General features: G+C 54.2%; 1 protein-coding gene across 6 annotated transcripts in view; it reads right to left on the bottom strand.

Moving 5' to 3' along the window:
- HEMK1 (HemK methyltransferase 1, mitochondrial release factors N(5)-glutamine) overlaps positions 1-25,952 on the bottom strand; it is a 34,040-nt gene that overhangs the window by 6,017 nt on the left and 2,071 nt on the right. Inside the window, exons 4-12 of one of the 6 annotated variants that reach the window (XM_022573011.3) lie at positions 25,703-25,796; positions 21,300-21,434; positions 20,900-20,964; positions 20,551-20,600; positions 19,453-19,561; positions 18,509-18,604; positions 18,227-18,340; positions 6,590-6,692; positions 212-317 (exon numbers count right to left, since the gene is read on the bottom strand). In XM_022573011.3, coding sequence (XP_022428719.1) covers positions 6,599-6,692; positions 18,227-18,340; positions 18,509-18,604; positions 19,453-19,561; positions 20,551-20,600; positions 20,900-20,964; positions 21,300-21,434; positions 25,703-25,796 — 757 coding nt within the window. In that variant the 3' untranslated portion in view covers positions 212-317; positions 6,590-6,598. Of the gene's footprint in view, positions 1-179; positions 318-6,589; positions 6,693-17,648; positions 18,073-18,222; positions 18,341-18,456; positions 18,605-19,452; positions 19,562-20,550; positions 20,601-20,899; positions 20,965-21,299; positions 21,435-25,702; positions 25,797-25,952 lie in introns of those variants that run through there. The other 5 variants (XM_089919410.1, XM_022573012.3, XM_089919413.1 and 2 more) reach the window with 5 other exon arrangements.

The following is a 25,952-nucleotide window of genomic DNA, read 5'->3' as shown; positions in this document are numbered from 1 at the left end:
ATTCACAGGCTCCCCTCATATCTTGCTTGTGCCTTACCCCAGGCTCCAAGACATGGATTCCCAAACTGCCAACAAGCCATTTCATTCTGCTTCCCTCCAAACAGCCCTCCACATACCAGGATATCATTCATCCTGGAACGTCCTCTTCCTCAGTTGTGCCAGGGCAAACTCTTACTCACCCTTCAAAGTCCAACTCAAATGCTCCTTTTCTGAGAAGTCTTCCTTAACTTCTCCTGCATTTATTCATGCCTGTGTTGGGCACCCACTGCATCCTAGGGAATCTCCCTGGAGCCCGAGTTTTCCCAGGTCTCTTCAGCCTGGGGAGTAGAAAACATACTTTCCATAACAAATTCAAAACAGCCATTCTTTGACTAAATTTCTCTCTCTCACACACATATACACCATGCTTCCCATGAAAGTCTCCTGGGGATGTCTTTGAAGAGGCAAATTAGCCAAGTGGAAAGAACTCAGGCAGAGTTCAAATTTCAGAGCCTCCAAAATCACTGTAGGATCTCAAGCGAATGGTTTAGCTTCTTGGAGCCTCAGTTTCCCCATGTCTTTTTTTTGCTGAGTCGCAGGTGAGGTGGGCTCTGGCTCCCTCTTTCCCCAGCCAAGCAGCTGCCTCCTCCACAGCTCCTCCTTGGAGCGCAAACAGCCAAGAGCTCTTTTTTTTTTTTTTTTTCTGTCCACTCCGCATGGCATGTGGTATCTTAGTTCCCTGACCAGGGATCGAACCCACGTCCCCTGCATTGGAAGCACAAAGTCTTAACCACTGGACTGCCAGGGAAATCCCAGTTTCCCCATCTGTCTAACAGAGATAGTGGAAGTGCCCTGCCACAGGGTGGTTGGAGAGTGGCTATGCCTAGTTTTGGGGGAATACGGGGTGAGTAGAAGCTGATGCTCATCTCTGAGCAGGAGATGTGGCAGGCCCAAAGCAGGAGGAGCCTTTTTGTGTGGCCAAAGCTTTATGCTCAATGGAAAGGCAGTTGCTTCCATGACTCAGGCCTGGTTGAAGCAGGCAGGGCCCAGAGTGCAAGAAGTGGCCTCTGAGGGCTGAGGGAACTTGGGATGGCCACAACTCCTCCAGGCAGTCCTCTAGGACTGTTTCACTGCACAGTCCCCGCTAGGGAGATCCACACTCTGATGATGTGGCTGGAAGGGGAGTGGCACCCAGCAAATGCTCCCCAGGCACAGCCCTGTTCCAGGGACTCCCCACACCCAGCGCCGATGAGCCAGACTGGGCCCTTCCTGTCACCAGAGCCGGGCTCCTCCTCCATCAGAGGTGAGGACTTCACTCATAGTTTGGGTTGGGCCAAAGCTTTGTTTTTAAAAGTGCTTCTCGCCTCTCAGCCTTCTCCTAAGAAGCACTTCTCCCCTCCCCACCCCCACCAGCCCTACTTCTGAGCAACATCAATGTGTGTGTGTGTGTGTGTGTGTGTGTGCGCGCGTGTGTGTTGACCTTTCCACTTGGCCAACATTCCTTTGTATTTCTCAGCTCCTTTGGGTAGATGGCCATGGTAGGAGGAGTTGTTAGGAGAGCAGGTTCTCAGGAAACCTTTTCTCCAAAACCATAGAAACATGGAGCCCAAGGAAACACTAGAAAATGAAGGCTTATCCAGAAGGAGATGGGTTTCCGGAGCAGTTAGAGGAGTGTGAGTAAGAGAAAAAGAGAGCTCTAATGCCAGTGTGAGTGCATGCGGGGTCTGGCCTCTGGGCATCCTTGCGAGGTCAGTGTTGTCAGCCTGGCATCTAGTGGGCAGGCTGAGCTTAGGCAGGCAAAGCTGGGTGACCCTGGGCAGATTGCTTTATCTCTCTGAGCCATACATGTCTTAAAGTAGACCAAAGTCCTGGGTTTGCTGTCAGTGCGATCAGCTCATACTCTCTCTACCCCAGAGGTGCTCAGACTGGGTCTCTATAGCCCTTTTTCTCTTCAGAGCCAGCAGGTGCCTGAATGCGGAGCTGTGGGCTTTGGGGCAGCAGCACCTGCTCTTAGCACCCTGACAGTCACCCCCTTTCTCCTCTGGGTCTCAGTGGATGAACTGGGGCATGTTAGGCTCCAGGAGTATCCCTGGGCCTCACAGAGGGCAGAGAACTAGAGGGCAGAGAAGGCGTGGAATGGGCACCCCCCACCCCCACCCTGGGTGAGGTGTTTTTGCTGGAATCGCAGCAGCTGTGGCTAGAGGCCTCTTCCCAGGAAGAAAGAGCAGAGCGCCTCTTCCAAGAACTCGGAGGAGGCCTGCAGGCAGGGGAGGGGTAGCGGGGAGTTAATTTTAAACCAAACAGCCTTCAACGCTTCTCAGGAACTGGTTGCTCAACATGATCTGGCAGGTCCCAGACGGGCGGGCAGGCCTGGTGCCAGCTCAGAGGTGGCAGGGGTGGAGGACACGCCCCAGAGTGGGAGGCCCAGTGACCTTGAAGGAAGTTAGGCCCTGTCCTTGCCCATGAATCAGGGCCTGTCACCCCCAACCCCCACCCACCTTGCTGAGGGTGTTGGATGGGGTGACTTCCTCCATCATAATCAGGCAAGGTGAAATTATAAGATTAATAATACAGGTGTCATGTCCTTCCAAGGACCAACTGTCCCATCCCCCCTTCACTGCTCAGAACCTGCCACTCCTGTCCCCTGGCCTATACCTCTGGAGGTTATCTGATGAAGGCCTGCTCTGAGGCCAGAGTAAGGCTTGTGCCATTTGCCTATGAGATGGGACCCTGGGATGGGGGTCGGGGGATCGAGGATGGAGTGTAGCAAGCTGAGCCCAAGTTCTGGGTCCAAGGGGTGAGCCTCCTGTGTGTGCAGGGAGGCTGTGAGCTGAACTCATTGGGCCTACCCCGCCCCCTAGCTGACTGGGAGTCAAAGTGCCTTCACACACATTGACCTCCTGTCCCCCGACCCTAGTGTGGCCACCCTCTCCAGGCTGACAGCCTAGGCCCACCTCCCAGCGTCCGGACTCTACAGAGGACCCCGCCCAGGGCACTCCCTCCTTCATTCCCTTTGCCAGCTGTCCAATGAGACCCCAGCAGCCTGGGTGGGGCGAGGCCTATGTTCTAGGAAAGGATCCTGAGCAAGTGCTGCCAGGAGCCGCGGTTCTTGGAATCGGCACTGCAGAGCGAGGGGACGCTTCCTGGAACCCGCTGGCCACTCCACAGAGAGAGGCTCACAGGAGGGGCAGTGACCTAGGTGAGGGGGAGGGGGTGCTGAGGCCACAACTGGGGTCCTTGCCTCCAGGAAGCCCTCCCTGACTGTGGGTGCCTCCTTAGACTCCCCTCTCTCAGCACTGAGTGCAGGGTCCCTCTAAGGGCTCTGCCAGGACAGGCTCAGGTCTGGCACAACCTCTGCGGTACCCAGCATCCAGCCCAGGGATAGGCACAGAGTGGACAACCAGAAACAATAGGGAAAAAGCGGGGCGTGCATGCCTGGGAGGAGGGGCAATAGGCGGGTGAGGGGGCACAGGTGAAAGTGGGATGTTAGGTGCAAGTGTACTGCCCAGGCTGGTGAGCAGTGAGGGCTACGAAGGCTAAGGGGAAGGAGGAGGGCGAGCAAGGTGGGATCAGCAGTGGCAGGCCCTGCTCACTGAGTCCCTTGCTGATGAATGGGAAACCTCTGGCCAGGACTTCTGTCTCTCCTTCAGGCCAGTCTTTTCCTAGAGGGTCTTTCCCCTCAGATTCCTGTCCCACAGCTGGGGTACAGGTCCCAGCCTCAGCATCAGGCCACCTGGTATGGTCCTAGCACCAGTGCCCAGCTGTGCAATCTTGAGCACACATCTGGCCTGTTGGAGACTCAGTTTCCCTACTTAGAGGATGAAGAGGAGAAGCTGCAGGGCCCCAGGACGGCTCTGCAGGTTGTGACCTGGTTCTGGGACTGGATTGGGACCTAGTCACACTTTGAGGGAGTAGCCATGAGTGTTCCCATCACAGGGTCCTGGGGACAGCAGGGGTCTTGAAGGGGTGCTGGGGGGCCTGTCTAGACAGGCACAGAGGGGAAGTAAGGGCCTCCCTCTCTAGCTGGGTGACCTTGGGGCAGTCTTTTAACCACTCAGGACCTGTTTGCCCTCAGAAGAATGGAGAACGCTCCCTGGCTAAGGCTGGACAGAGGTGTGGGCAGGGATTTGCCTCTCGCCTCATGCCCTCAGGTCACTCCTTGGCTCTCACTGAGCACAGCTCCAAGCCTGCTACCCACCCACCCCCGACATGTCACAGAGATGGGGCCCCCAGCCCATCCTCCAGAGGCCAGTCCTGGGGTTGAGAAGGGCTGAGACTCAGTGCCCAGGCGGGGGCTGTGAGGCAGGGTTGTGACAGAGAGGCCCTTTGACCCCTGCAGGAAGATGGTGAAGCACCCTAGGGACATAGTTCACCATTACGCTTGCGCTTTGGAGTGCTGGTTCTCTGGGGCTACCTAAGGCAGCTGGCAGTGTAGTGCTGCATTCTCCACCACTTAGCAGCCCTGGCGCCTGCACCCAGGTCAGGCTGGCCTTGACTGGGAAGATACCATGGGAGGACTGGACCTGGAACCACCTGACCTGAGTGGGAAGAGCTGCTAGGTGGCACATACTGGGTTTGCAGAGGACACTGGTGCCCTGCTCTATATAGGTGGCTCCAGAGCCAGGCACTCTGCATGACTTGAGCCAGTCATGACTTCTTACCTTACAGAATCATGGTGAGGAGTAAATATGTTTGGTGATTTTTCTCCTTGGGGTCTCCTCCCTGGTCCCAATCCACCCCTCTGGCTCCCCCTTGACCATAGGCCCAAGTAGACAAGAGCCTCAGAAGCACTCTTTCTTTGGCCCTTATTGCAACAGGAAGAACTATGGACACATCTGCTCTTCCCACTGGAGCACAGGCCCTGACATTTGCAGTGCTCCGGGCAAAAGGACAAATGGAGGCCCACACTACAGAATCTAAATATTTAAAATCATAAGTCAAGCTACAAACTGCTAATTAAACACGTGCTATCCTCCTACTCAACAAGTAAACTTTCATAACAATAAAAAATCTGTAAATCTGTGGGTTTTGTATGTCTAAAAGTCATAAAAATATCAGAAAGTCAGATATCAAAGATGATTCAATTTAATGATTATTGCTTATGTTCAGGTGTTCACTGATACCAAGTGAGTAAGAAGATAAAGACATGCCTAATTCATAAGATATTATATACTTATTCTGTAACATTCACTGTTCTTGCTTTGATTCCAGTAAAACTATTGATTATGTTGTTATAGTCAAGATTTTCACATAATTACTATTCTATTGGCAATAATGATTTAAAAGACTAAAATAAAATATTATATTCAAAGAGCACAAAAATATGAATTAAATTTAAAATATTAGAAATTGGAAGTATTTAAAATACATTCCAAAAAGTTATTTTTTAAATAATCAAAATTAGTAAAATTAAAAGGCAAAATACAAACTATAAGTTATAATGAACTGATATAAAAATTTAAGTCAAAAAGATTTAAACTAAAATTTTATTCAACTTTTTGAAATTTTTATTAACTGTTAAATATTTTTATAGAAAGAAACCTTCCCAATTCGTGTTCAAATCCCCTGTGAACTCTAAGGCTGGTTCACAGCCTCCCTCCATTTCCCTGGGGTCTGAATGGTGTCATCACGAGTGGGTGTTGGGTTTGTCTCACATTGTGCCACCGCTGAGTGTCAAATCCCCAGTGATGGTGATGCCCATGTGTTCTTTAGTCCATTTATTGTGAATTGATCATTTGTGTGCTTGTGATACATTCTAAATAACAGCCTCCAAGCAGCTTAGAAGAGAGTGGTGACAGAGCAGGCACAATTTCCAATAAATGATATTGATCCAATATCAATCCAATAATTGATATTGATTTGGGAAAAAAAATGAAGTCCAATGTCTACCTCACACAGGGAAATCTCAATAATTCTAGATGGACTAAATATTTAAACATGAAAAAATGACACCCTAAGAGTCTTTTAGAGCACCTCCCTAAGAGTCACAACAGTATCGATTCTGGGTAAGGAAACTTCTTCCTTCATGTGGCTCCCCTGCACTACTTGCAGGACAGGTCTGGAGAAATGACAGCCACACCAGAAATCCATTACTGCCCATTTGGTGTCATCTTCCCGGTCTTGGAGGGTTTCCCCCAGAGGCAGGCTCAGGGACAAGGATCCAAACACAAACAGCTTATTTCAGAGGTCATGTCAAGAAGCACCAGTAGAGGATAGGGAGGCAATTTTTCCTGGTTGTCTCCCATTTCTGTACACTTGCTGGTAGAGGCACTGACTGCCCTTGTTCCAAACAATACTTTCAAGGGTGATTATTCCAGTGAACAGCCTTAGAAGATAGAGATAGCGTCTCCCTCCAGGGAAAAAGGCAGATTTATTGTCCAGTATAATAAAGATAATATCTGCCTCTGGAGTGAAGGGTGGGCAGGTTTGTTTATAGTCTATTATAAAAGATTTGGGTTCCCTGATCTCAGGGTTCCTCTCCTGTCAACCCACTGCACGCACAGGCATCATCTGGCCCTTATTGGGTCACTCTGCAGGAATTGGGGTTCAGGGAAGTGGTACAAGAAAATGCTGATACTCTGTCTACTGTTACTGTGGAAAGTAAACTGACCTTTGTTTCTCAAGCAGGAATCTGTGTCTTCTGCCAACATCCTCGGGAATATGACAACTTGTTAGCTTGTGAGTTAGGTGAAATCTCAGAGCCTTCCCAGCTCCTGACATAGAGGACAGGGGAAGTGAGACAGGGAAGGAAAGGAAGCCGAAGCAGGTGTGTTAATGAGTGTGCTCTCTCTGCGGGCAACTGAGGTCAGTCCTCGGTTGAGAGATAGTGTAGAACACACATCAGGGTTGTCCTACCCGAGAGGTAAGGAAGCTGGGATGTGTATCCACCAACTCCCACTATTCACTGGCTAAGGGCTGCTCCAGGGGGTGAACTCCCTGCATATTTCACCTACCAAGCTGGCCTTTGCCATAGAGAAAGCCTCAAGCTGAGCACTGTAACTGCTGTGTGGAAACCTAAGTGGGAAGGGATATGCCCCATGCAAGCGGGGCCTTATCTGAATACTGCCCATGGCCAGTGCCTGGCACAGTGCCGAGCACACAGTGATCAAATGCATGCCACATGGGCCAAGGATAAGGACCTGTTTACTTGCCTCTGTCCTCCACTAGGCTATGAACTCCTTATGGGCAGTGTCTTGTCAATTTTTCCTTCATACTCTAGCACCAAGGGTAGGCCTGACAATTAATCTTAGGCTCCCAGTTAGGGGTGTAGGGGAGTGAGGGGATAGCCAGGCAGTGATGGGGCTCACTGCCTCATGGGGCAAAGGCAGACTCCCTGCCCACCTCTTGAGACCAAGTGGAAGGGAAGAGCTCTGGAAAGGAGCAGACAGCTCTGTCCAGGGCCATTTAATGAAAGGGCGGCACCCAACAAATCTGAAGCTTCTCTACTCTTTGTTCAACCCCCACCCTCCACCCCACCAAACACAGGCCTAGCCCCCAGTTGAGGGGTACTCAGGGTGTGGGGGAATAAACAAAAGCTGGAATGGTAAACTGCGAGGGATCAATCTTGCCTAGAGTACAGTGCTCCAGGCTTCTGGGCCTTCAGGGAAGGAGCAGAGTTGGGGGCAGATGGTGAGGCCTAGCAGAGGTGCGGTTTCCTCTCCTAGCTCCAGGGCCCACCCCAGTGCCTGGCAAAGTCTGGAGGGCTGGGCTGGCCTGAGTATGGCTTTCACTGTCTCAGCCTCAAAGGACCCTTCACACCCAGCCTAGGGCTCTAGGGGTCAATTTTATGTTTAGTAGGTGGGTGCAAAATGGGTGGGAGTGAGGGGGACAGAGGCTGAGGGACGCTAGAGGCAGGGGAAAGTTCCAGGGGGTCAAAGAAGGTATAGAAACCATTTAAACAGAATTTGGAAGTTTGGATTTTATTTGCAGAATCAGAGAGAGATAGACAGAGACTGATTGAGAGAGAGAGGGCGTTCCAGGCAGCTAGGACAGCCCAAGCAAAGGTGTAGTGTGGGGGAAATTCCTAGGAATGGCAAGGCTTGGGAGGACCCTGTGGTTGGTCCCTAGGTGGGTTTTCTGGGAGAATCAACCCAGAGTTTGATGCAGTGTGGTCATCAGGGATTGCCAAGCCCCAAATGCCAGGCCAGAAAGGTCAGGGATGTGGACAGGTGCCCAGGTCTGGCCCATTCCCCTCCCAGATCTCCCCTAACTTGCTGTGTTACCCTGGGCAAGTCATGGGCCCTCTCTGGGCTTCAGCTTTCTTTTCCATGAAATGGGGGCACAGTACTCAAGCTCCCATGGGCTCCCATAACTCAGAGACAGTAGCTGGGCCTCCAAGACAGGGTGATACCTCACAAGAACCTCAGTCGCCCCTTCTCCAAGTATGGAAGGCAGCCTCGGCCCTCAGCAACCTGGGGCCTCTCACAGAGGCCACACACACAAGGTCCTGAACTGGTTCCCAGAGCCTGGAGCTCCCCCATCCAATGGAAGCCCTGCGTGGGCACACCTGTGATCATGGACATGGACCCACATGCTCAAGTCCCACACCTGTGCACATGCACATATCTATGGGTACCTGTGTAGGGGTGTGCAGGTCTCTATGATGGGCATGTGTGATGTGGCCTGCCTCCCTACTGCTGACCAGAGCAAGCCTAAGGACCCAGCCAGTCATGAGGGGCCTGTCAGGAGTCGTCCATGTCCAAATCCATGAGCTCCTCAAGGACAGGGCCCCATCTGAACCACCCTACCTGGCTTACAGTTGGTGCTCAGTGCTTGCAGGTGAACAGTGGGGCTGGGGATGGGGGAGAGACAGGACACTAAGGACCTCAGTCACCCATTCTCCAAACTTGGGAGGTAGCTTCAGGCCTCAGCAAGTCTGGGTACCTCACAGATATTGGCAGGAAAAGAGGACTTGTCCAGATGCTGTGTCCTCACACGACTCTGAATTCCACCCCACCCAGATGGCCCCAAAGGAGGCAGAGGTGCTGGGCTCTTGGCTATGACTCAGCGGAAGGAAGACAGGAAGGGGGGTTGGTGGTGCTGGGGCCCTAGGGTTTTGCTTCTCATTTCTCTCTTCCTAAAGTATAGCAAGTTCCCAGAAATGAAGGTACAGAAACCCCAGGCTCTCAGGGGCACTGGGTTCCCCAGTCCTCCCACCCCTAGAGATCCCACATAGGGCCTGGGGAAGCCCCTAGTCCCTGTCCCCTCCTTGGGACCTTCTTCCCTGCCCCAGAACCAGGGACTGAGTGGAAAGTCCACACCAGAGCCAGGAGGGAGTCGTGGACTCCTGAGACTTTTCAGAAGTATGTGGCCCAGATTCACTTGCTGAGACAGATGCTGAATGAGAGGAGGCACTGGAACCTCCTGGACAGGTAGGGGTGGAGCAGTCAGGGTGGGCTTCCCAGGAGAGACAGAGGCTGCCCTCACCAAGAACCTGAGTGAAGGCATCCTCAGATGCCCCATGTGAGTTCCTTCTTTCTCCTTGCCCTCCCTTCCCGTCCTCCTTTCCTTTTTTCCCCCCTCTCTTTCCCTCTTTCGTTCATATTTTTAACTATTGGAAAAAGCCCAGTTTTAAAAAGCACACACACACTCAAATGGGCACAACACCAAACTATGATACGTTAGAATCCTACCCATGTGTCCAGAGACCCAGGTTTGGGCTGAGCTGGACATGAGCCTTCTCCTGCTGTCCCTACAAATGAAAGAGACTGCAAGGGGCCCTTCAGAAACATGCTACCATTTGTAACCACTTATCTGTGAGAATCACTTGGTGGGGTCATTTGGTCCTGTGCCACCAAAACCAAATACTGAAAAGACACTGAACGCTGAGGCTGACATAAGACTGCAACTCCCATCCTAGCCCCCAGTTCAAACGTCAGTGCTCATCGCTGTTCACCTTGATGGACTTAATGCTAAGAAAGTGTTGAGAATTTGAACTTATAAAATACATTTACGTTTAAAATGATGCTTTTATCTTTTAAAAACTACATAGTTGAGTTCCACGTGAAACTTGGTTTGAAAGAACAAACTCTAGGGCTCTGGGCAGGAGGGCTGGGCAGAATGACAAGAGACAGAGGATTTCTGTGCAAGCAGAGAGAGTGGGGAGCCCTGGTCAGTTCTTGAGCTGTGGGAATGCCTTCAAGAAGGGTTTTAGGCACATCCACCTGCACCCTCTCCCAGAACCTCCCAGGCCTGGGAACCTGAAACATTCCACCTGATACGGCAGGCTTTACACTTCCTTATGCTGCAAGGGGACTCACTTTCCTCACCCACCTGTCAGCAGGGAACCAGAGTCTGGGTGTCTGTCAGTCCCACCCCACATCCGGAGTACATCAGAGCCTCCTTTCAGCAGCAGCCACTTTCACTGCCCTCCCCTCCCCCATGCGCTCCTCTGCTGTGGGGTGTGAAAGTTTGGCACCAGGGGCAGCTGGGAGGGGAGGAAGCTCACTCCACATCTGGTGCTTTCTGTTTGACTCACCACTTTCCTCTTTGCCCTGGAAGCCCATGTCAGCCCTGGGGGCACCCCAGCTGGGTATGCGGGCCCCGGGCTACAGCTGGCCTCTGTGGCCTGCTCACTCCCCTTCCAGCTGGGATGTCAGAGGACTGGGTTCAAAGCCCAGCATGGCTACTTCCTGCTTGTGTGATGTTGCACCGGTTAAGTCTCAGTTGCTTCATCTGTCTAGTGGGCCAAGGAAGGCTCCCCTCATGTGCAGACAGAGGATTTATGACAGTGTGTGGCACGGGGCACCATTACACATGGAGATGCCCAGTTACTGTTGTTGACAGAGCTCAGGCCTGGGAGGGTGGTCTTCACAACTCCATCTAAAGGGCTGCCTCTAGGTTATGTCCCCACATGGTCACATTTGGATCTCCAGACACCCCTGCCCACTGCCCCTGACACTGCCTATGGGATGGCCTGAGGGCACCCCACTCTCTCAAGCTGTCTGTCCCTAGTACCCCAGTGCCCAGTTCAGGGTGGCTCCAGGGCCCCCAGGTTCCAGTCAGAGCCCTGGGCCCTATCGTGGTCCTGGCCACCCCCCGCCCTACATCCAATCCCTCAGCAATGGATGTGAGTTGGTTCTCTTCCAGAAGGCCTGTTGCTATATGCCACTGCTATAGCCCCTAGCGGCCTCTAGATCCTGGCCCAGTTGCAGCCTCCTGCCCCAGTCCCCTCTTCCTGGCAGCTAGAGAATATCCTCAATGCCTACCTGACCCTGTAACTCACCCTGAGACCCTTAAATTAGGCTCTGGTACCCAGAAATGCATTCAGAGCTCATCCAAAGGCACCCACCACCACCTCACCACAACATAGTCCTCTCCACGTGCCTCCAGGCATCCAGGCTTTTGCCCAGACTGTCCTCACTCTGGGCCTGCTCTATCCCTGTCCCACACCCTACCCTCTTCAAGCCAGGTGTGATGACCAAGGCCTCAGGCCCTGGGTCATTAGGCTTGCACTGGAATCCCAGTTCAGCCAGCATATAAGCAGATTCCTTAGCCTTTCCCAGTTTTAGTTTCCTCGTCTGTAAAATGGGAGGGTTCACTGACTTTGCCTTATGGGATGTCTTGAGAGTGAATAAGATAATCCCAGAAGCACTTGGTTCAGGGTGCACCGTTCAATCTCCATATTTTACAAGCTCTTCTGACTGGTATCATCTCCCCAGGGCCTGGCACATAGTAGGGCTTGGGAGACAGAGGCCTGAGCCTATGCTGCACACACCTCAGGAGAAGGGCCCACCAGGGTAGGCACTGGGCTTCTGGAAAGCCCTCTGGGAACAACCCTGGCAACCCCTGTTCCTGCTCTGAGGATCCACAGGCCCAGGTGGACCGCTGCACTAAGCTCTGCAGGGGGCAGCCCAGGACCTAGCTATGCTGACCTCAGTCTCTGACCAGTCAAATGGGCACCAATGGTGGCCTCACCCTCCCTTCCAATCCAGCGGTGAGACCTGATCCGTGACTGCACCCTGCTGAACCTTGGTTTCCTCATCACGGAGATGATTAAAAACCCAGTCTGTGGGGTTGTGTGAGGATTAACACCAATAAATGTAAAGCAGCTGCTTGGGGCCTAGTGCCCAGCAGGAGCTCAAGAAATGATGGCAAGGAGATGGAGGAGGAGGAGGAAGGCCCAGGGGGCTGCCCAGATACTTCACTCAGCTGCAAGGTCTGAGGGCAAACAAGGCCCAAGCAGCTCTAGCTCGGGGTTCACTCTACTCGCCCACGTAGCTTGGCCTCACACTGACCCCCAGGAATGGCAGACAAGACTATACCTGGAAAGCAAGGCAGGTTGGGGGTCTGCAGCTGATAAAGGGCTGGAGGCTGGGAGGCAGAGAAGAGACCTGGGTTTGAGCCCCAGCCCTGGCCTGCTGAGCCTTAATGTTCTCATTTGCACACAAGGATCTTTGTGGGTGCTTCAAGTCCCAATAATCTGCTCCTGGGGCTCAGTAGGCTGGGAAACCTGACCCCTCCATTACCCTAGATGCATGCCCCAGGAGAGGGCTATAGACCCAGCGCAGCAAGGGGCAATACAGTGGCATCCCTCGCTCTGAAAGGCGAAGTCTCTGAGAGAGACCCCAGCCTCTGAGAAGGAGCGACCAGACAAGGCCTGCCTTCCGCTGGGCAGAGCTGCTCTGAGCCACCTCACCTCTCCGCTCAGTCATGGCCAAGGCCAGGTGGAAGCCAGCTCAGTCCAGGGCTCCCAGTGAGGCTGACGTAAGCTTCCCTTGCCTCTCCTACTCTGTGAACTGTAAAATTGGCTTTTCCCCACTGTTTCCCTATAGGATGATTGACAAGAGTGTCTTGGAAGGGGAGTGGTCCCAGAATTTGAAGCTCTTACACATCGGATTCCTGGTTATGAGGCCAAAGATGCTAAAGGTTCCTTGGCAGGGTGCATAACCAGTTCTCTCAGGGAGGGATGAAAAGAGGAACCCCTGCTCTCCTCACAACTACCATCAGGGCTTCAAATGAGACCCAGATCTGTCCGCACACCCAAGGCTGTAGTTGGGCTAATATGGCTGACATCAGGGATAGGGTTGAAGGTTCCAGGTAGCCACTTCAGCTCTGGGGATCATGAAGCTGAGAATCCTAGGAATGACCCACTTCTAGCCCAGCCACACAGCCCAGCACAGGCTTGTAGCAGGAGCTGGGCACTGCCTGGGGGCTGGAAGGAGCCAAACCTCCATGGCTTACATGGAGGGATCACCTTGGAGTCAGGGGCTGCTGCACTCATTTCAGGCAGAGTACCTGCTCACCCTCACACCCTGTTCATTATCACACACTCCAGGGGTGCTGGGCCAGCCACGTGACTCCATGGGAGTCAGGACCAGGCTCGGATCCAGTCTCTGACGTCCCCTCTGAGGGCCTGGGTGGCCCCCTTACCACTGGAGATAGACCATGGAGGCCAGCTTTGCTCTCTCCCCCTGATCCCAGTTCCATTCCCCACAGCTCCCAGTGCCTGGGCCAGTTTCTCTGGGTCCCACCCTGGGCAGTCTTCTAGTCTCTCACTCCAAGAAAGGGTCAGCTCTAGGGAGCCTGGGCAGCTCAGGTCTCTAGGTTGTGAAGGGTTTCCCACCCCCATCCCCACCCACCTCACTGCTCAGAGGAAAAGTGTTCAAAGCAATCTATCATGCACCTCAAAATCTTTCAATCTCTGCCTATTTCCAAATTCCAATTCCAAAGCCACTTCCATTTTTAGGTATTTGTTAGAGCAGCACTTCACTTCGGGTACCAAAATCCGTAACAGTATCCTATTGCTGCTACAACAAAATGACCACAAATTTAGTGTTTTTAAACAACAGCAATGTATCATCTTACAGTTCTGGAAGTCAGAAATCCAAAATCAGTTTTAAGAGGCTAAAATCAAGATATTGGCAAGCTGGCATTCTTTCTTAAGGCTCTAGGGAAGAATCCATTCCCTTGCCTCTTCCAGCTTCTAGAGGCCATCTGTATTCCGTGGCTCATGGTCCTTCCTCCAGCAATGGCATCGCTTTGACCTCTGCTTCCACCATCACATCCCCTTCTCTGACACTCCTGCCTCCCTCTCATAAGGACCCCTGTGATTATATTGAGCCCACCTGAATAACCCAGGAGAATCTTTCCATCTCAAAATCCTTAAATCTGCAAAGTTCCTTTTGCCATGTAAGGTAACAAATTCACAGGTTTATGGGATTAGGACATGGGCATCTTTGGGGCCATTATTCTGCCTACTACAGGAGGGAGAAGATTGCTTTACCAGTCCCAATCCCCGCCCAGATGGCCTGTCCTAGGACTGGGGGGTTATGGGATTAGGACATGGGCATCTTTGGGGCCATTATTCTGCCTACTACAGGAGGGAGAAGATTGCTTTACCAGTCCCAATCCCTGCCCAGATGGCCTGTCCTAGGACTGGGGGGTCATGAGGGGGGATCAGGCTGCTGTTCTGGCCAATGCTGGCTGGGGGCTGGCTGGGGGCTGGCCGGGGCCCAGAGCTCCAGGAAACCTGGCGCCTGCCCCTGCTGCAGAAAGGACGGCCTGTACTCAGTGTGGCCACTGTGCAGAGATCAGGTGCACTGTAGCCCAAGAAGTGGCTATGGCTCAACTTGAACTGCTGCCTGGCTCGGGTGGGAGGCTAAGCCCTCGTAGCTTCTTCTCCCTGCTGACCAGAATATGTGAGAGCTGCTGTCAGGTACAATGTGAGCCACATGGGAAATTCCAGCTCCATTCTAGAAAACGCATACACTGTTGGCTTACTGGTGGACATTTACTGAGCTTAGTGTATGCTAGACCCACATGGGACCCCAGAGAGAAGACAGAGACAGGAAGGCTTCCAAATGCATGAGACAGAATGTCATTGCTACTGGAAGAAGTGGGCTAGGGTCTGGTGGGGAGAACCCAGAGGTCAGATGGGTGGTCCAGAGGAGAGAGCATTTGTGTTGGAGCCTGAAGGAGAGGATTATCTGGACTAGAAGTGGTGAGCAAGAGCATTTCTGATGAATGCACAGCCTGGTCAAAGGGAAGGAGGGGAGTTTGAGGAATGGATAGCTCTGCAGGGAAGCTGGAGTATAGGGCAGTGGAAGAAAGAATCCAAAGATGGACAGGGAGGGACATGCTGGCCTACGTAGGTTAAAGCAGTTCTCAAAGCCAGTCAGCAGTGGAATACTCTGTTCTGATGGAAGCTTACTCAGAGCACTGATGAGGCTTTGGGAGGGCTCCCCAAGACCCCTCCCATAGTCATCCTCCCCTACCTCTTCAGATCTGGACTCTGCAGGACACGGAGACCACATTCAGGTCATGGGGAGCCAGCCAAGGGTTTAGAGCAGGGATTGGGAGAAGTTAATGGCCCAGGGTCCAGGTGGGGTTAGGGGAGAACAGAAAGGGTTCATGTCAATAAAGCAGCTAGATGGGCCCCATGGGAAGAGCCATGGGCAGCTGGGAAAAGCATACAACTTGAGGCAAAGTGTCAGTTTCCTCAACTGTCAGAAGAGATGTAATTGCTCTTCCAGAGTACATCCATCAGGGACTCCTACACCCTTTGCCCACGCTTGGGGCTCCAGCTGACAGAGGCTGGGTGGACATCAGGCACATCCCTCAAGACCTCAAGGGCCTGTAGAGCCTGGACTCCACCATCAGCCCCACATCCTCCTGCTGTTCTGTCTCCTGGGCTCCATGACACATGCTAAAGGAGGCAGCTCATCTCTGCTCCAGCCCCAGTAAGGAGGGAGGAGACAGGGCAGGTGAGGCTGGCTTTCCCTGGGCTGGAGCCACAGGCTGCTCTGGCCTGGACCTTGGGGCACTCAGGCCCTGGTGAAGAGGGAAAGGAGGGACTGAGGGGAGATCTGGCTGCCAGGCTACCAGCCTCTTGGTGGCTCCATCTCCAGAGGGCAGAGAGAAGTCAAGAGCCCAAGACTGAAATCCCTGCCTTCCCTTTTTTCCAGACTGCCACGTCTCTGCCTGACTCGTGTTGGTGCCAACCACAAGACACACACGAGGGTACAGCATCCTCCTTATGTCTGCCCTCCAAGGCAAGCAGTGAAAACGTTCACAGTGCCCCATGAAAGGTGAAACCCATGGTCTCTTCAAAATCATATTAAGATAAGGAAAGCACTTGGTCCCATTTCTCAGACTTAAAAGCCAAGGCTGACAGAGTTGAAGTCATCTACCCAAGGACATACCCTAGTGAGGGGCAGATGCCAGGATCTGCACCCAGGCTGGTGTAGCTCCAACACTGGAGCTTAACGTCCAAGCCCCAGTCAAGCCAGTGGCTGCAGGCTTGAAGCCCGGCCCTGCCAGTCCACTTGGCCTGCACCTCTTTCTCAGGGGAGTCAGGCCTCATGGGAGGAAGTTGTCCCCAAGGGTGCCTCCTGCTTCAGTGACCCCAACTATGCCTACACTGTCACTCCCCATTATTATTTATGTACTCTTGGGGAGCCATATCCACATGCTTGCCAAGGCCTGAAGCCAGGAGGGTGAGACCATCAGGGAAGCCATCAGTGGTTGAGGTGTGGGACAAGGAGGCAACAGACTGCTAGGTCAAGGCAGCTACCCTGAGATGCTGCGAAGAGAGCAAGAGCCCAAGGACACAGGTAGGAGAGGAAGGGCAATACTGGTGAGGCAGGCCAAGATCTGAGAGCACACGGGGGCTCTGAAAGCCCACGCCGCCTTTCCAGGTTCCTTTTGGAACAGCCATGGCTGGGAGTCCCTGGCTCCTCCTCAAAGGAAGCCATGGGTGGCTTGAGGTCCATGCAGCTGGGTCTGGGCAAGGAGCAAGATACGGTAGCCCTGGGAACTGCAATGTGGCCTCTGCTAAGGCAAATACAACCCCCAACCACAGCGAGGGAGTAGCTCAGGCCAGGTATGACTCCAGCAATAGACTCTCCCAAGGCAGGGACCTAACTTCCTATCTCCATTTGGCCTCCTCCCATCATGGGACCTCAGGCAGGCCATGTCTTCTGTTGTGGAGTCCCTGCCTGGGGAGTGGGCCCTTGAATACCAGCTACATACTTTACCTGACTGACTGAGATTAAAATGAGACTGCCATCTTGCACTGGCCTTGGAGCCAGAAAAGCCAGCTTCTCACAGGGAAGGGAGCTGCCCAAGGTCCCACTGCAAGACACAGCTCTAGAACCATCAGAGGCTGTCTACCATGGCTCCATGTCTGTCTACCATGGTGGCTCCATCAGAGGATGCTGTCTACCAGACACACTGCCTCTGGCCACTGCATCACCAGGTCAGGCCTCTGAAAGTGCTGGGTTGGGGGGATGGGAGGGGAGACCAACAGAATGAGTCAGTCTAGTCTGCCATGTTCCTTGAGACCCACCCTGATGCAGGCTAACACCAGCACCTGCCAACCTGGAGGTTTCCTGTCGCTGTGGACAGAAGGGCCTTTGGGCCTCCCGGCAGCCACCAGCCTGCAGACCAGAGCTAGGGTGGAGGTCAAAACCTGGTGCCCACTCTGTCTCAGCTTCTCACTCTCCCCAGCTCCAACCAGGGACAGATGGGTTTTCAGAAACCCCAAGGCTTGGAAGGAATGTTTTAGCTCAAAACTATGGGAATAAAAAGTAAACACAAGCCCTGCTCCCCACACCACCAGCTGGGGCCTGCCAGCCAGCCCTGCAAAGGCAGAAGGAAGCTCTTACCCCCAGCACTGCCTAAGGGCAAGGGGTCAGGGGACCCACAAATCACAATATCAAAACATTAGGTCACCACTTGCTGGTCTCTCGCCACTTTATTGGCCGTATCTCCCAACATCCCTAGAGCAATTCCACCCACAGAGACAAAGCAACCTGCCTTGGCTACACTGACACGATGGGGCCAGACTGGGAATCCGGTCTGCTGAGCTCCTAAGCTGGATTGTGGGTGCTCTTGCTCTTTGCTGGCCCAGGAAGGACACCCCCGCCCTCGTGCCTACTCCCAAGTCTCCTAGAAATGTAGAGCATGGAGAATCACAGAGCCATGGGAAATGCCACAAACATCTGGGGTTCTGGAAGGCACCATCCACCTCCCTCCAAGTAGCATTCCAGGTAGAAATGTCAGCCAGGCACTCTGGCAGGTTGGGGCCCTGGCCAGGCATCCACAGGGCAACCATGCTGTGGCCCACACCTCCTGATATGTAGGAACCGGGGCCTAAGGAGACAGGGACAAGGGGCCAGTTACTGCCTGAGCCCTGGGGAATGAGCAGGGGGTGGGAACCGCATGCTTGCCCCACAGCCAGAGCTGTGATAGTCTGAGTGGAAGGACCAGCATGGCTGTGGGGACTGGGGGGAGGGTAGAGTCTCACCTCCCACAGAAGTCCCTGCGCACAGCCACAAGATTGAGGGACAGGTCAGGCTGGCTCTGAAGCCAGCTGCCGACGAGCTCTGGGTGTCTTGGGTCCACTTCCAAGAAGATGCTTCTAGGTGGGAGAGAAATGGGTCAGCTCAGCTGGGCAGGGCTGGACCTGCATTTCTGGGTTGTCCCAGCTGGGAGGGGTGGAGGCAGAATGACACCCAGGGCAGGCCCAGTACATACTGGGAGGGGAGGAGGCTGTTGAGGTCAGACTCAGGAAACACCCCATCCATACCCAGAGTCCTTCAGGAGCCGAGGTGCCAGGGCCAGGATGTGGGTAATGATGTCCATGCCCTCCTCCCCACCGTCCAGGGCTAGTGGATCTTCATAGCTGAAGGGGAAAACAGTGAGAGCTAAGGGCCTGGGATGGGGTATCTGAAAAGTATGGAGAAGCTGACCAGGACTTCCACAAAGAAGGCTCTGTGGAACTTACACTCTGGGCTGAGAAGAAAGTCTGAGGACCCCGAATGATGGCAGCTCTGATTCCCCTACCTCCTACAGGCAGCCCCCTACCAGGCAGTGCTGGGCATGCTCAGCGAATCCCATTGACTGACTACCCCCAGGGCATGAGGGTCTCCCCACAACAAGGATATTCCTATTCTTGGCTTGGGGAGGCATAGAGCTGGCCCTGACCACTCCTGAGAGCCAGGAATTTGGAAGCCAGCACCCTGACACTCACTACCACTGCCTCATCCAGAGGCTGCTGGGCTACCCCTGGTTCTCAGACCATTTGAGAACAGGATGGTTCAGTGCAAAGCCTGGAGTAGAGTCTTAGTCCCAGCTTTCCAGCTAAGCCCCCACACAATCTTGGACAAGGTCCCTTCCCTCTCTGGGCCTCAGTCTTCTGGAAAATGATGCACCCATCTGACCACCTTCTATGTGTTGTATACTGTAGTCTGATATTTTAGTCATTAGTGAGTCCTCCCCATGGCCCGGCAAAGCTCTACCACTCCCCTTTCAGAGGCAGGAAACTGAGGCTCAGAGAGGTTCAGTGGTCTTAAGTGGGAAGGCAGATGCTGAACCAAAGTAGGTCTGTGGGTTCCAGAGTGAGCCTCTCTTTCAACACCACTGCCCCGTTCAGCCCCCCGGCTTCCCCATCCCTCCCGATAGTATGGTCCTCCAGGGCAGACCCATCCCATTAGGCCTTCTCAGGCCTGACCACCCTGGTCTACCCCACACCTGAGGATCTCAGGGGCCAGCTTCTCCATGTCCCGGTGGAAGACGTAGGGAGGGTTGCTGACGACCAGGTCCACAGGGCCCCAGGGTAGAAGATGTGCCCAGCTCCCATCTGTGGTCAAAGGGAACACACAGCAGAGAATGGGAGGTAAAGGGTGGAAGCTCCACGCACTGCTATGTCCCTTGGGTAATCCCTCTCCCCAAACCACAACTTAGGCCTATCTCTGGACCCAATAAACTAGACTTCTAGATTAGTGCCCAGTGTCCCCAGCCAGCAGCCTGGCTGGGAGTGTGTATGCTCTGACGTGGCAGTTCTCCCCCTGGAGTGTCCTTGCCTTCTCTTCTTCCTATCAAAAACCTCCTCAATAAGCAAGACTCAGATCAAGTGCCACTTTCAGGCAGCCATCTCTGATTGCCTGACAAAGCAAGCGCCTCTGTTCTCTGCCACCCTGCTGGCCTTGCCACACTCTGCCTCGTAGCCAACATGGACTGAGTGTATGGAGGGCAAGCCTGGCCTCAGTCAGTTGATTCCTAGTGGCTCTGTTTACTGGCCCCACCCTGCATCAGGTATCACACTCCATGGAGGGTGCACATGAAGCTCAAGGATGCTATGGGCATGTGATAGAGCCAGAGCTGGAGCCAGAACTCTGCGGGTACTCTGTAAAGGATGCAGCCAAGTCATGCTGTGCCTGGGCCAGGCGGGGGCGGGCAGACACTCAAGTATTTTGGTCCCAAAGGCTATCTCTTGAGCTTCTGCTTACTTCTTGACAACAAACAAGCCCTAGTTAAATTCATTAATTATGGGGGATACGAAAGGTAAGAAAGATCCTGTGGCTGGTCCCTTCATGGGTCAGGTCAGCCCAGGAGGCAACAGGGACTTGCCTGTCCTCAGCAAGGATTGGGGGTGGGGAAGGGGTAGGGGTGTGTGTGTGTGTGTGTGTGTGTGTGTGTGTGTGTGTGTGTGTGTGTGTGTGTGTGTGTGTGTGTGTGTGTGTGTGTGTGTGTGTGTAAGCCATCCCTCTATCTCTGCAGACTGCTTCATCCACCCATCAGCATCTGGACCCAGGATCCCCACCCAGGGAAGATGGGTGGGGAAAGTACCTAAGGTCACATCGAAGGGGATGATCCGAATCCTGTCCTGCAACCGAAGCCTGGAGAGATAGGAAAGTAAAGGTGAGCATGGGGAGGGGGAGAAGGGGTGGGAGCAGGGGTGGGGACAGACTCCTACCCTTGGCTACAAAGAACGGGAGAATAAACCCTTCTTGGACCAGCAAGACACCTGGTGTCCATTGTCCATTTGTAACCCTGTGGGACCTACGCCAGGCCTCCCCCACTGCCTCCTCCTTCTTGGGGGTGGACATCGGCGGGTTTGATACCTGGATAGAGGTTGAGAGCAGGCCCCAAAGTCTGACTCCTCCTACCCTGACCGTCTGCACCCAAGCCCCCCTACCTCTGAGCATTCTCATGGGCCAGGCAGATGGCGGCTTCTCCCTTGTCCACAGCAATGACTCGGCTCTGCCCCAAGAACAAACAAAAGGTACGTGGGAGACAGGGTGTTTGGAAAGGCCAGGCCTAGGGACCAGAGCCCTCTTCCAACCCTCTGCTAGAAGAGGAGGGAAATACTCAGTAGCTTTTCTTCCTCTGCGGTCAGGGTCTGGCCAGATGGAAGGGGATGGGACTTAAAGGCTGTGACCATGGTGGGCTGGGGCAGCTCTGTCTTCCTCCTATTTTCAGTCATTTCCTCTCAAGTAATTCTAGCAGAGTGGGTTGGGGAGGGATCAGCAGGAAGGACAGTAAGTGCCAGTCACAGTCTACCCAGGGTGGGGTGGAGGGATGCATAGGGGGCTCACCTGGGGGAGCTTGCTCAGCAGGCTGAGGGAAATGGCTCCTGATCCACAGCCCACCTCCAGGATGAGTGGGCCACCTTGAGCTCCCACCACACGGGGCCCTTGGGTCACCTCCTCCAGCACCCATTCAACCAGCTCCTGCAAGGGAGATAGATCCTGATCAGAGTTGGTGCTGACCTGACTCCTGTGGGTCTTGGCACAGAGGGCCAAGCATAGTTAGCCCCTGTGTGAATGTAGAATGGGGATGGTTAAAGCCAGACTGAACTTCGTTGTCAGCTGCGGCCATGGGCAGGTCACACTGTCTCTCCATGCCTCCGCTTCCCCATCTGTAAACTTGAGCACAGTTGAGAATAACCCACCTCATTGGGGGCAGGTGGAGATTTAACAGAAGCACATTCATGAAGCACTTATCTCATGCCTGGTACATGGTAAGTGTTCAGTAAGCCTCAGCTAATCCTTTTACAGACATCCTCTTGTTTTGTGCTTACAGCAATGTTAAGAATCATACTTAATGGTCCCTAGCCAACCCCTCTGTGCCTGGCCCTGCTTCCGGAGGTTTCCCTGTATTAATCTGTTAGACCCTCATGAGAAAAGTGAGGTCCAGGGGTCAAGGCCCCACTGGGAACCTGGCCTGCAGCTCATGGTGGCCAAGAATCAGGGGCCAGTGTGTCCCCAGCTTCCTCACAGCCCCCCCAGAGAGGCTCCCAGGTCAAAGGGACAGGAAATTCCCTCCATGGAGGGGCAGGGGGATGACAGCCCTACCTGAGCCCCATATCTGAAGGGGGCTGTGGCACACACAGGGCATGGGGTAAGTGGGCATGACATGGGAAGAGGTGCCTAACTGCACTGTACCTGCCTTGGTGGCAGGGGGACACTTTCAGACACTGTCACTTTAGAAACAACAGTTTCAAGTCTGACCCACCCATCTGTCACCTGAAGACTGTGCATGGAAGCCAATATAGGGTGAGGGTGGAGGGCCGCTGCTGTGCATTGGCCAAAATGTTTCTAAACAGCAGTAGAGTGGGGGCCCAAGTAGCCAGGTATGGAGCCAGGGAACCAGGGAAAGGGCATGGAGCTATGGAGCAGGGAAAGGGCAGTCCCTCAAAGGGACCCGCCCTTTGGATGAGGGTAGGAAAGGTCCCCCTAGAGGCTGAGGATTCCTGGGGTTCCAGGCAGGGCTGGCTCAGGGAATGAGGGGAAGAGTCAGGAAGTAGGTGTTTCCTTCATCTGAAAGAGATCTACTTCCTCCAGGCTCTCTCTACCATGACCTTCCTCACTGTGGGCCTAAGGTCTAGGATGGGGTGTGCTTCTCCCACCAAACTGAATGCTCCATGATGTGAAGACCAGGAATCTAACCCGTCATGGCATGTCCCACACGGGCAGGGCTTGGCCCACAGAGCGGCCTCTTGGCTACTTCCCAAGTGCTGGGCAAGCTCTCAGTGGCCACAGGAAGCTACCCTGAGCCTCAGACCCGCAGCTTCCCCCAAGCCCCAGTGTCAACAGTTAGGCCCCGATAGAGCAGAGGGCTCCAGATCACTCAGACTCATTTTCCGCATAAGCTGCTCAGTGCTGAGTCCCCAAAAGTATTTCATCCTTCATCCCAACCCGGGAGCAAAGTTCACCTGTCCCCAGGGTAGCAAGTCCAAGGCAGGTGGAACTTGGCCAGTGGGTCCAACCTTTTCTGTTCCAAGCCCCTTCTGCACCAAACAAGCTACTGCCTATGAGTGAGACAGACCCTCTCCAGCCAGAGAGGGCTTCCCCTCACTCCTTCCCACCAGCCCTGTACCAGGCACCACTGGAGAACTGGAGTGCTGGCAGCAAGCTGCGCCCACAGCATTGGGACCAGCACAGAGCCAGCAGTCTAGGGCTGTGGCTTGGAGCCTGCGGTCACAGTGGCGAGTCCACATAATAAGTGGCCAGCTGAAACTTGTCAGGGGCATGAACTTCTCTTGGTTTCCTGACCACAGACAGACCTACCCTGGCTGGAGAATGACCCCTCAGTCAACCACACTGGCCAGCCACCTCAGAGAGACATCCTGACATCAGAGGCACACACCACATGTGTGAATGGCTACCCTGGTCAGGGCATGAAGATGAGAGACTGGGCCCCCACTGCCACCAGTGCCCCTTGGCCTCTCCCTTACCCTCCAGATCCGGGGAAGATTATCTTGGCTGTAGGACCACTTCGGGTTTTGGCAGGGGCGGGGTAGGGATGGAGACCACTCCCAGCAAGTCCAGAAACTCTCTTCCTCACCTAGTAAAGAGTGTCCTCAGCCTAGAGTTGGTGGCTCCTTGGGGGAAGCTGAAAATCGAGCTGGTTACAGGCCCAGGGCACTTTTCCCAGGCGAACATGGGGAGAATCCAAGAACACTGCAGGGTCGGAGCAGAGGGGAACGTGGGAAGGAGGCAAAGAGCAGGCAGCTGTCGGCTCTGCCTGGAGCCACTGCCTCAACAGGACTCCACACCCCTTAAGAGGCTGGCGCAAGGCCTCAGCAGGACCTGAGTGCCATCAGGACCCTCATTAGGATTACATTCTTGATGAGGCAGCCCCAAGAAGGCAGCATTGCCTCCCTCAAGCTAATCACAGACAAGGCACTGAGCCTCCCACACCTCACAGAGCCTCACCTCGCCAAGCTGGGCAAGAATGGCTCACACTTCCAGCCTTGGTTTTCCCACTGTACACACTGCCAGTCCGGGGACTGAGCCACCTCCCCATCCCCAGAGAAAACCCAACTGGTCAGGCCACACACCACCTGCAACTTTGCATTTCAGAATTCTGCACCCATCATCAGAAACCACCCTTCAATGGATGGAGAGAACGCAAGCACCACGGTCCCTCCCTTGCACTAATTCTCCCCACTCCCCACCACAGGCCACGTCCTCTCAAGTTCTTGGTAAGGCACTCCCCAATGCGGCTTCACATTGGGGCAACCTGGTAAATTCTGAGAAACGTCTGTACGGTGAGGCGAGGACTTGGCCTCCCAACCGCAGCCTCCCTCCTCTCCCCCACCCCTTATAGCAGAGCTGCTCTCCTGGCCCAGACCCACCCAGGAAAGGGGGGGCCCTCACATGGGAGCCGGAAGTCCACACCCAACACTCAGAACCCTGGAACACATGGTTGGTGCCAGGTCAGCTCTGAGGGGACTCAAAGGTCATCGCGGTAGCTTCCCTCCCATGCCCTGACCCTTGGCGGCCTCAGGGGATGGTGAGTGACCTCCTGGCCAGAGGTCGCATGCTTGGAGGGGCCACAGGTTGGCCTCCCAAAAGTCTGCAGGTAGCAGGCTATATCCTGCTCTGGGTCTCTGCACCTATCCAGCTCATCCAATCCCAGATGGTTCAGCCCCTTGTAAGGTATGGGGCCCTGACGCAGGAGACAGGATGTCTTGAGTGCTGCCCCCATGCTCCCTGCCTTGACATCCCTGTGACTTCAGCAAGGTCTCAGACTCCCTACTGTCCCTGCCCTGACACTGGGCATTAAGGCAAGGACCTGGCCTCCCAACCACATGATGCCGGGGGCAAGTGGGGTCAGAGGGCTTCTTGGCTGAGGGAGAGAGGCTGGGAAAGTGAGAAGGGGCTCTGGGTCCCTGGCTGGGACAGGTGGATGAGGCCTGATATTTCCCAAGAATGTGTGTGCCTTTCTGGAAACACCCCTTCTCAGAACGTGGTGCGCTCTGGCTTGCCCACCAGCCCCCACCCACATACCCCTCCACCTGCTCTGCTCTCTCTGGCTCCCAGCCCTGCCACCTACAAGGTCATGGGGAAGCCCAAGAAGGGCCATAGAAAGCATTTCTCCCAAGACTAGGGTGTCGCACCTACACACAGCATGCTGGGACCATACACTTCCCAGTCCTAGTAATTTGAGAAACACAGGTGATTACCTGACTAGATAGTGGATGTAATAGGTAAAAGGTCCCAACCAGTTCCCTGGTCTGGAGGCCCAACCCTCTCATCATCTGGGCCCAGAGGGGGCAGTGACCTACCCAAGGTCACAAAGCTGTACCAGGCTTCCAGATGTCCAGCTGGAGCCCTCTCCACTTCGCCCATGCCTCCTGAGGAAGAGGAGGGCACTTGTTTCCCATGGGTTGGGTAGGCTATGGGCCCATGGGACAGCTCCTAGGGAAATGACAGGAACCGGCTGAGTACTTGGTGGGCAGCACTAGTTGGGGCATCTTGAGCCACTGCCAGCCTAGCGGCTGGGGCAGTGGCTTGGGAAGTGAGGATAGTCAAGGAGGTGAGCAGGAGACCTCTTTCCTCTTGGCCCCACCTACTCAGCCAGCCAGGAAGGGCGCTGCCTCTAAAGGACAGCAGTCATGGGGCTCCAGCGCCCCCTGGTGGAACTCTGGGACAAGACAGGTGCCCTGAGCCCCCTTCATTCCCATCCTGCCCAGTCCTGATGGCACACCTACCTCTGTTTCTGGCCGAGGGATAAACACTGGGGGTGCCATCTTCAGACTGAGGCCCTGAAAGTCCCACTCACCAAGGATGTACTGCACAGGCATCCTGCAGAGGGGGCAGCAGGGTGATCATCAGTGCCAGCACCTGGACTGGTGTCTGGGTTGGGATACCACTTGTGGCCAAAAGTATCGGGTAGGGTCATGTCTCCTACGCCCCAGAACTCCTAGCCAAGACCTTCCTTCCCTCCCTTCTTCCTATTTA

The sequence above is a fragment of the Delphinapterus leucas genome, chromosome 10, assembly GCF_059928025.1.
Source record: "Delphinapterus leucas isolate spDelLeu-1000000601 "Yukka" chromosome 10, BTC_Dleu_Yukka2, whole genome shotgun sequence".
NCBI classification, from domain to species: Eukaryota; Metazoa; Chordata; class Mammalia; order Artiodactyla; family Monodontidae; genus Delphinapterus; species Delphinapterus leucas.
This window is presented reverse-complemented; position numbering and strand designations above follow the sequence as displayed.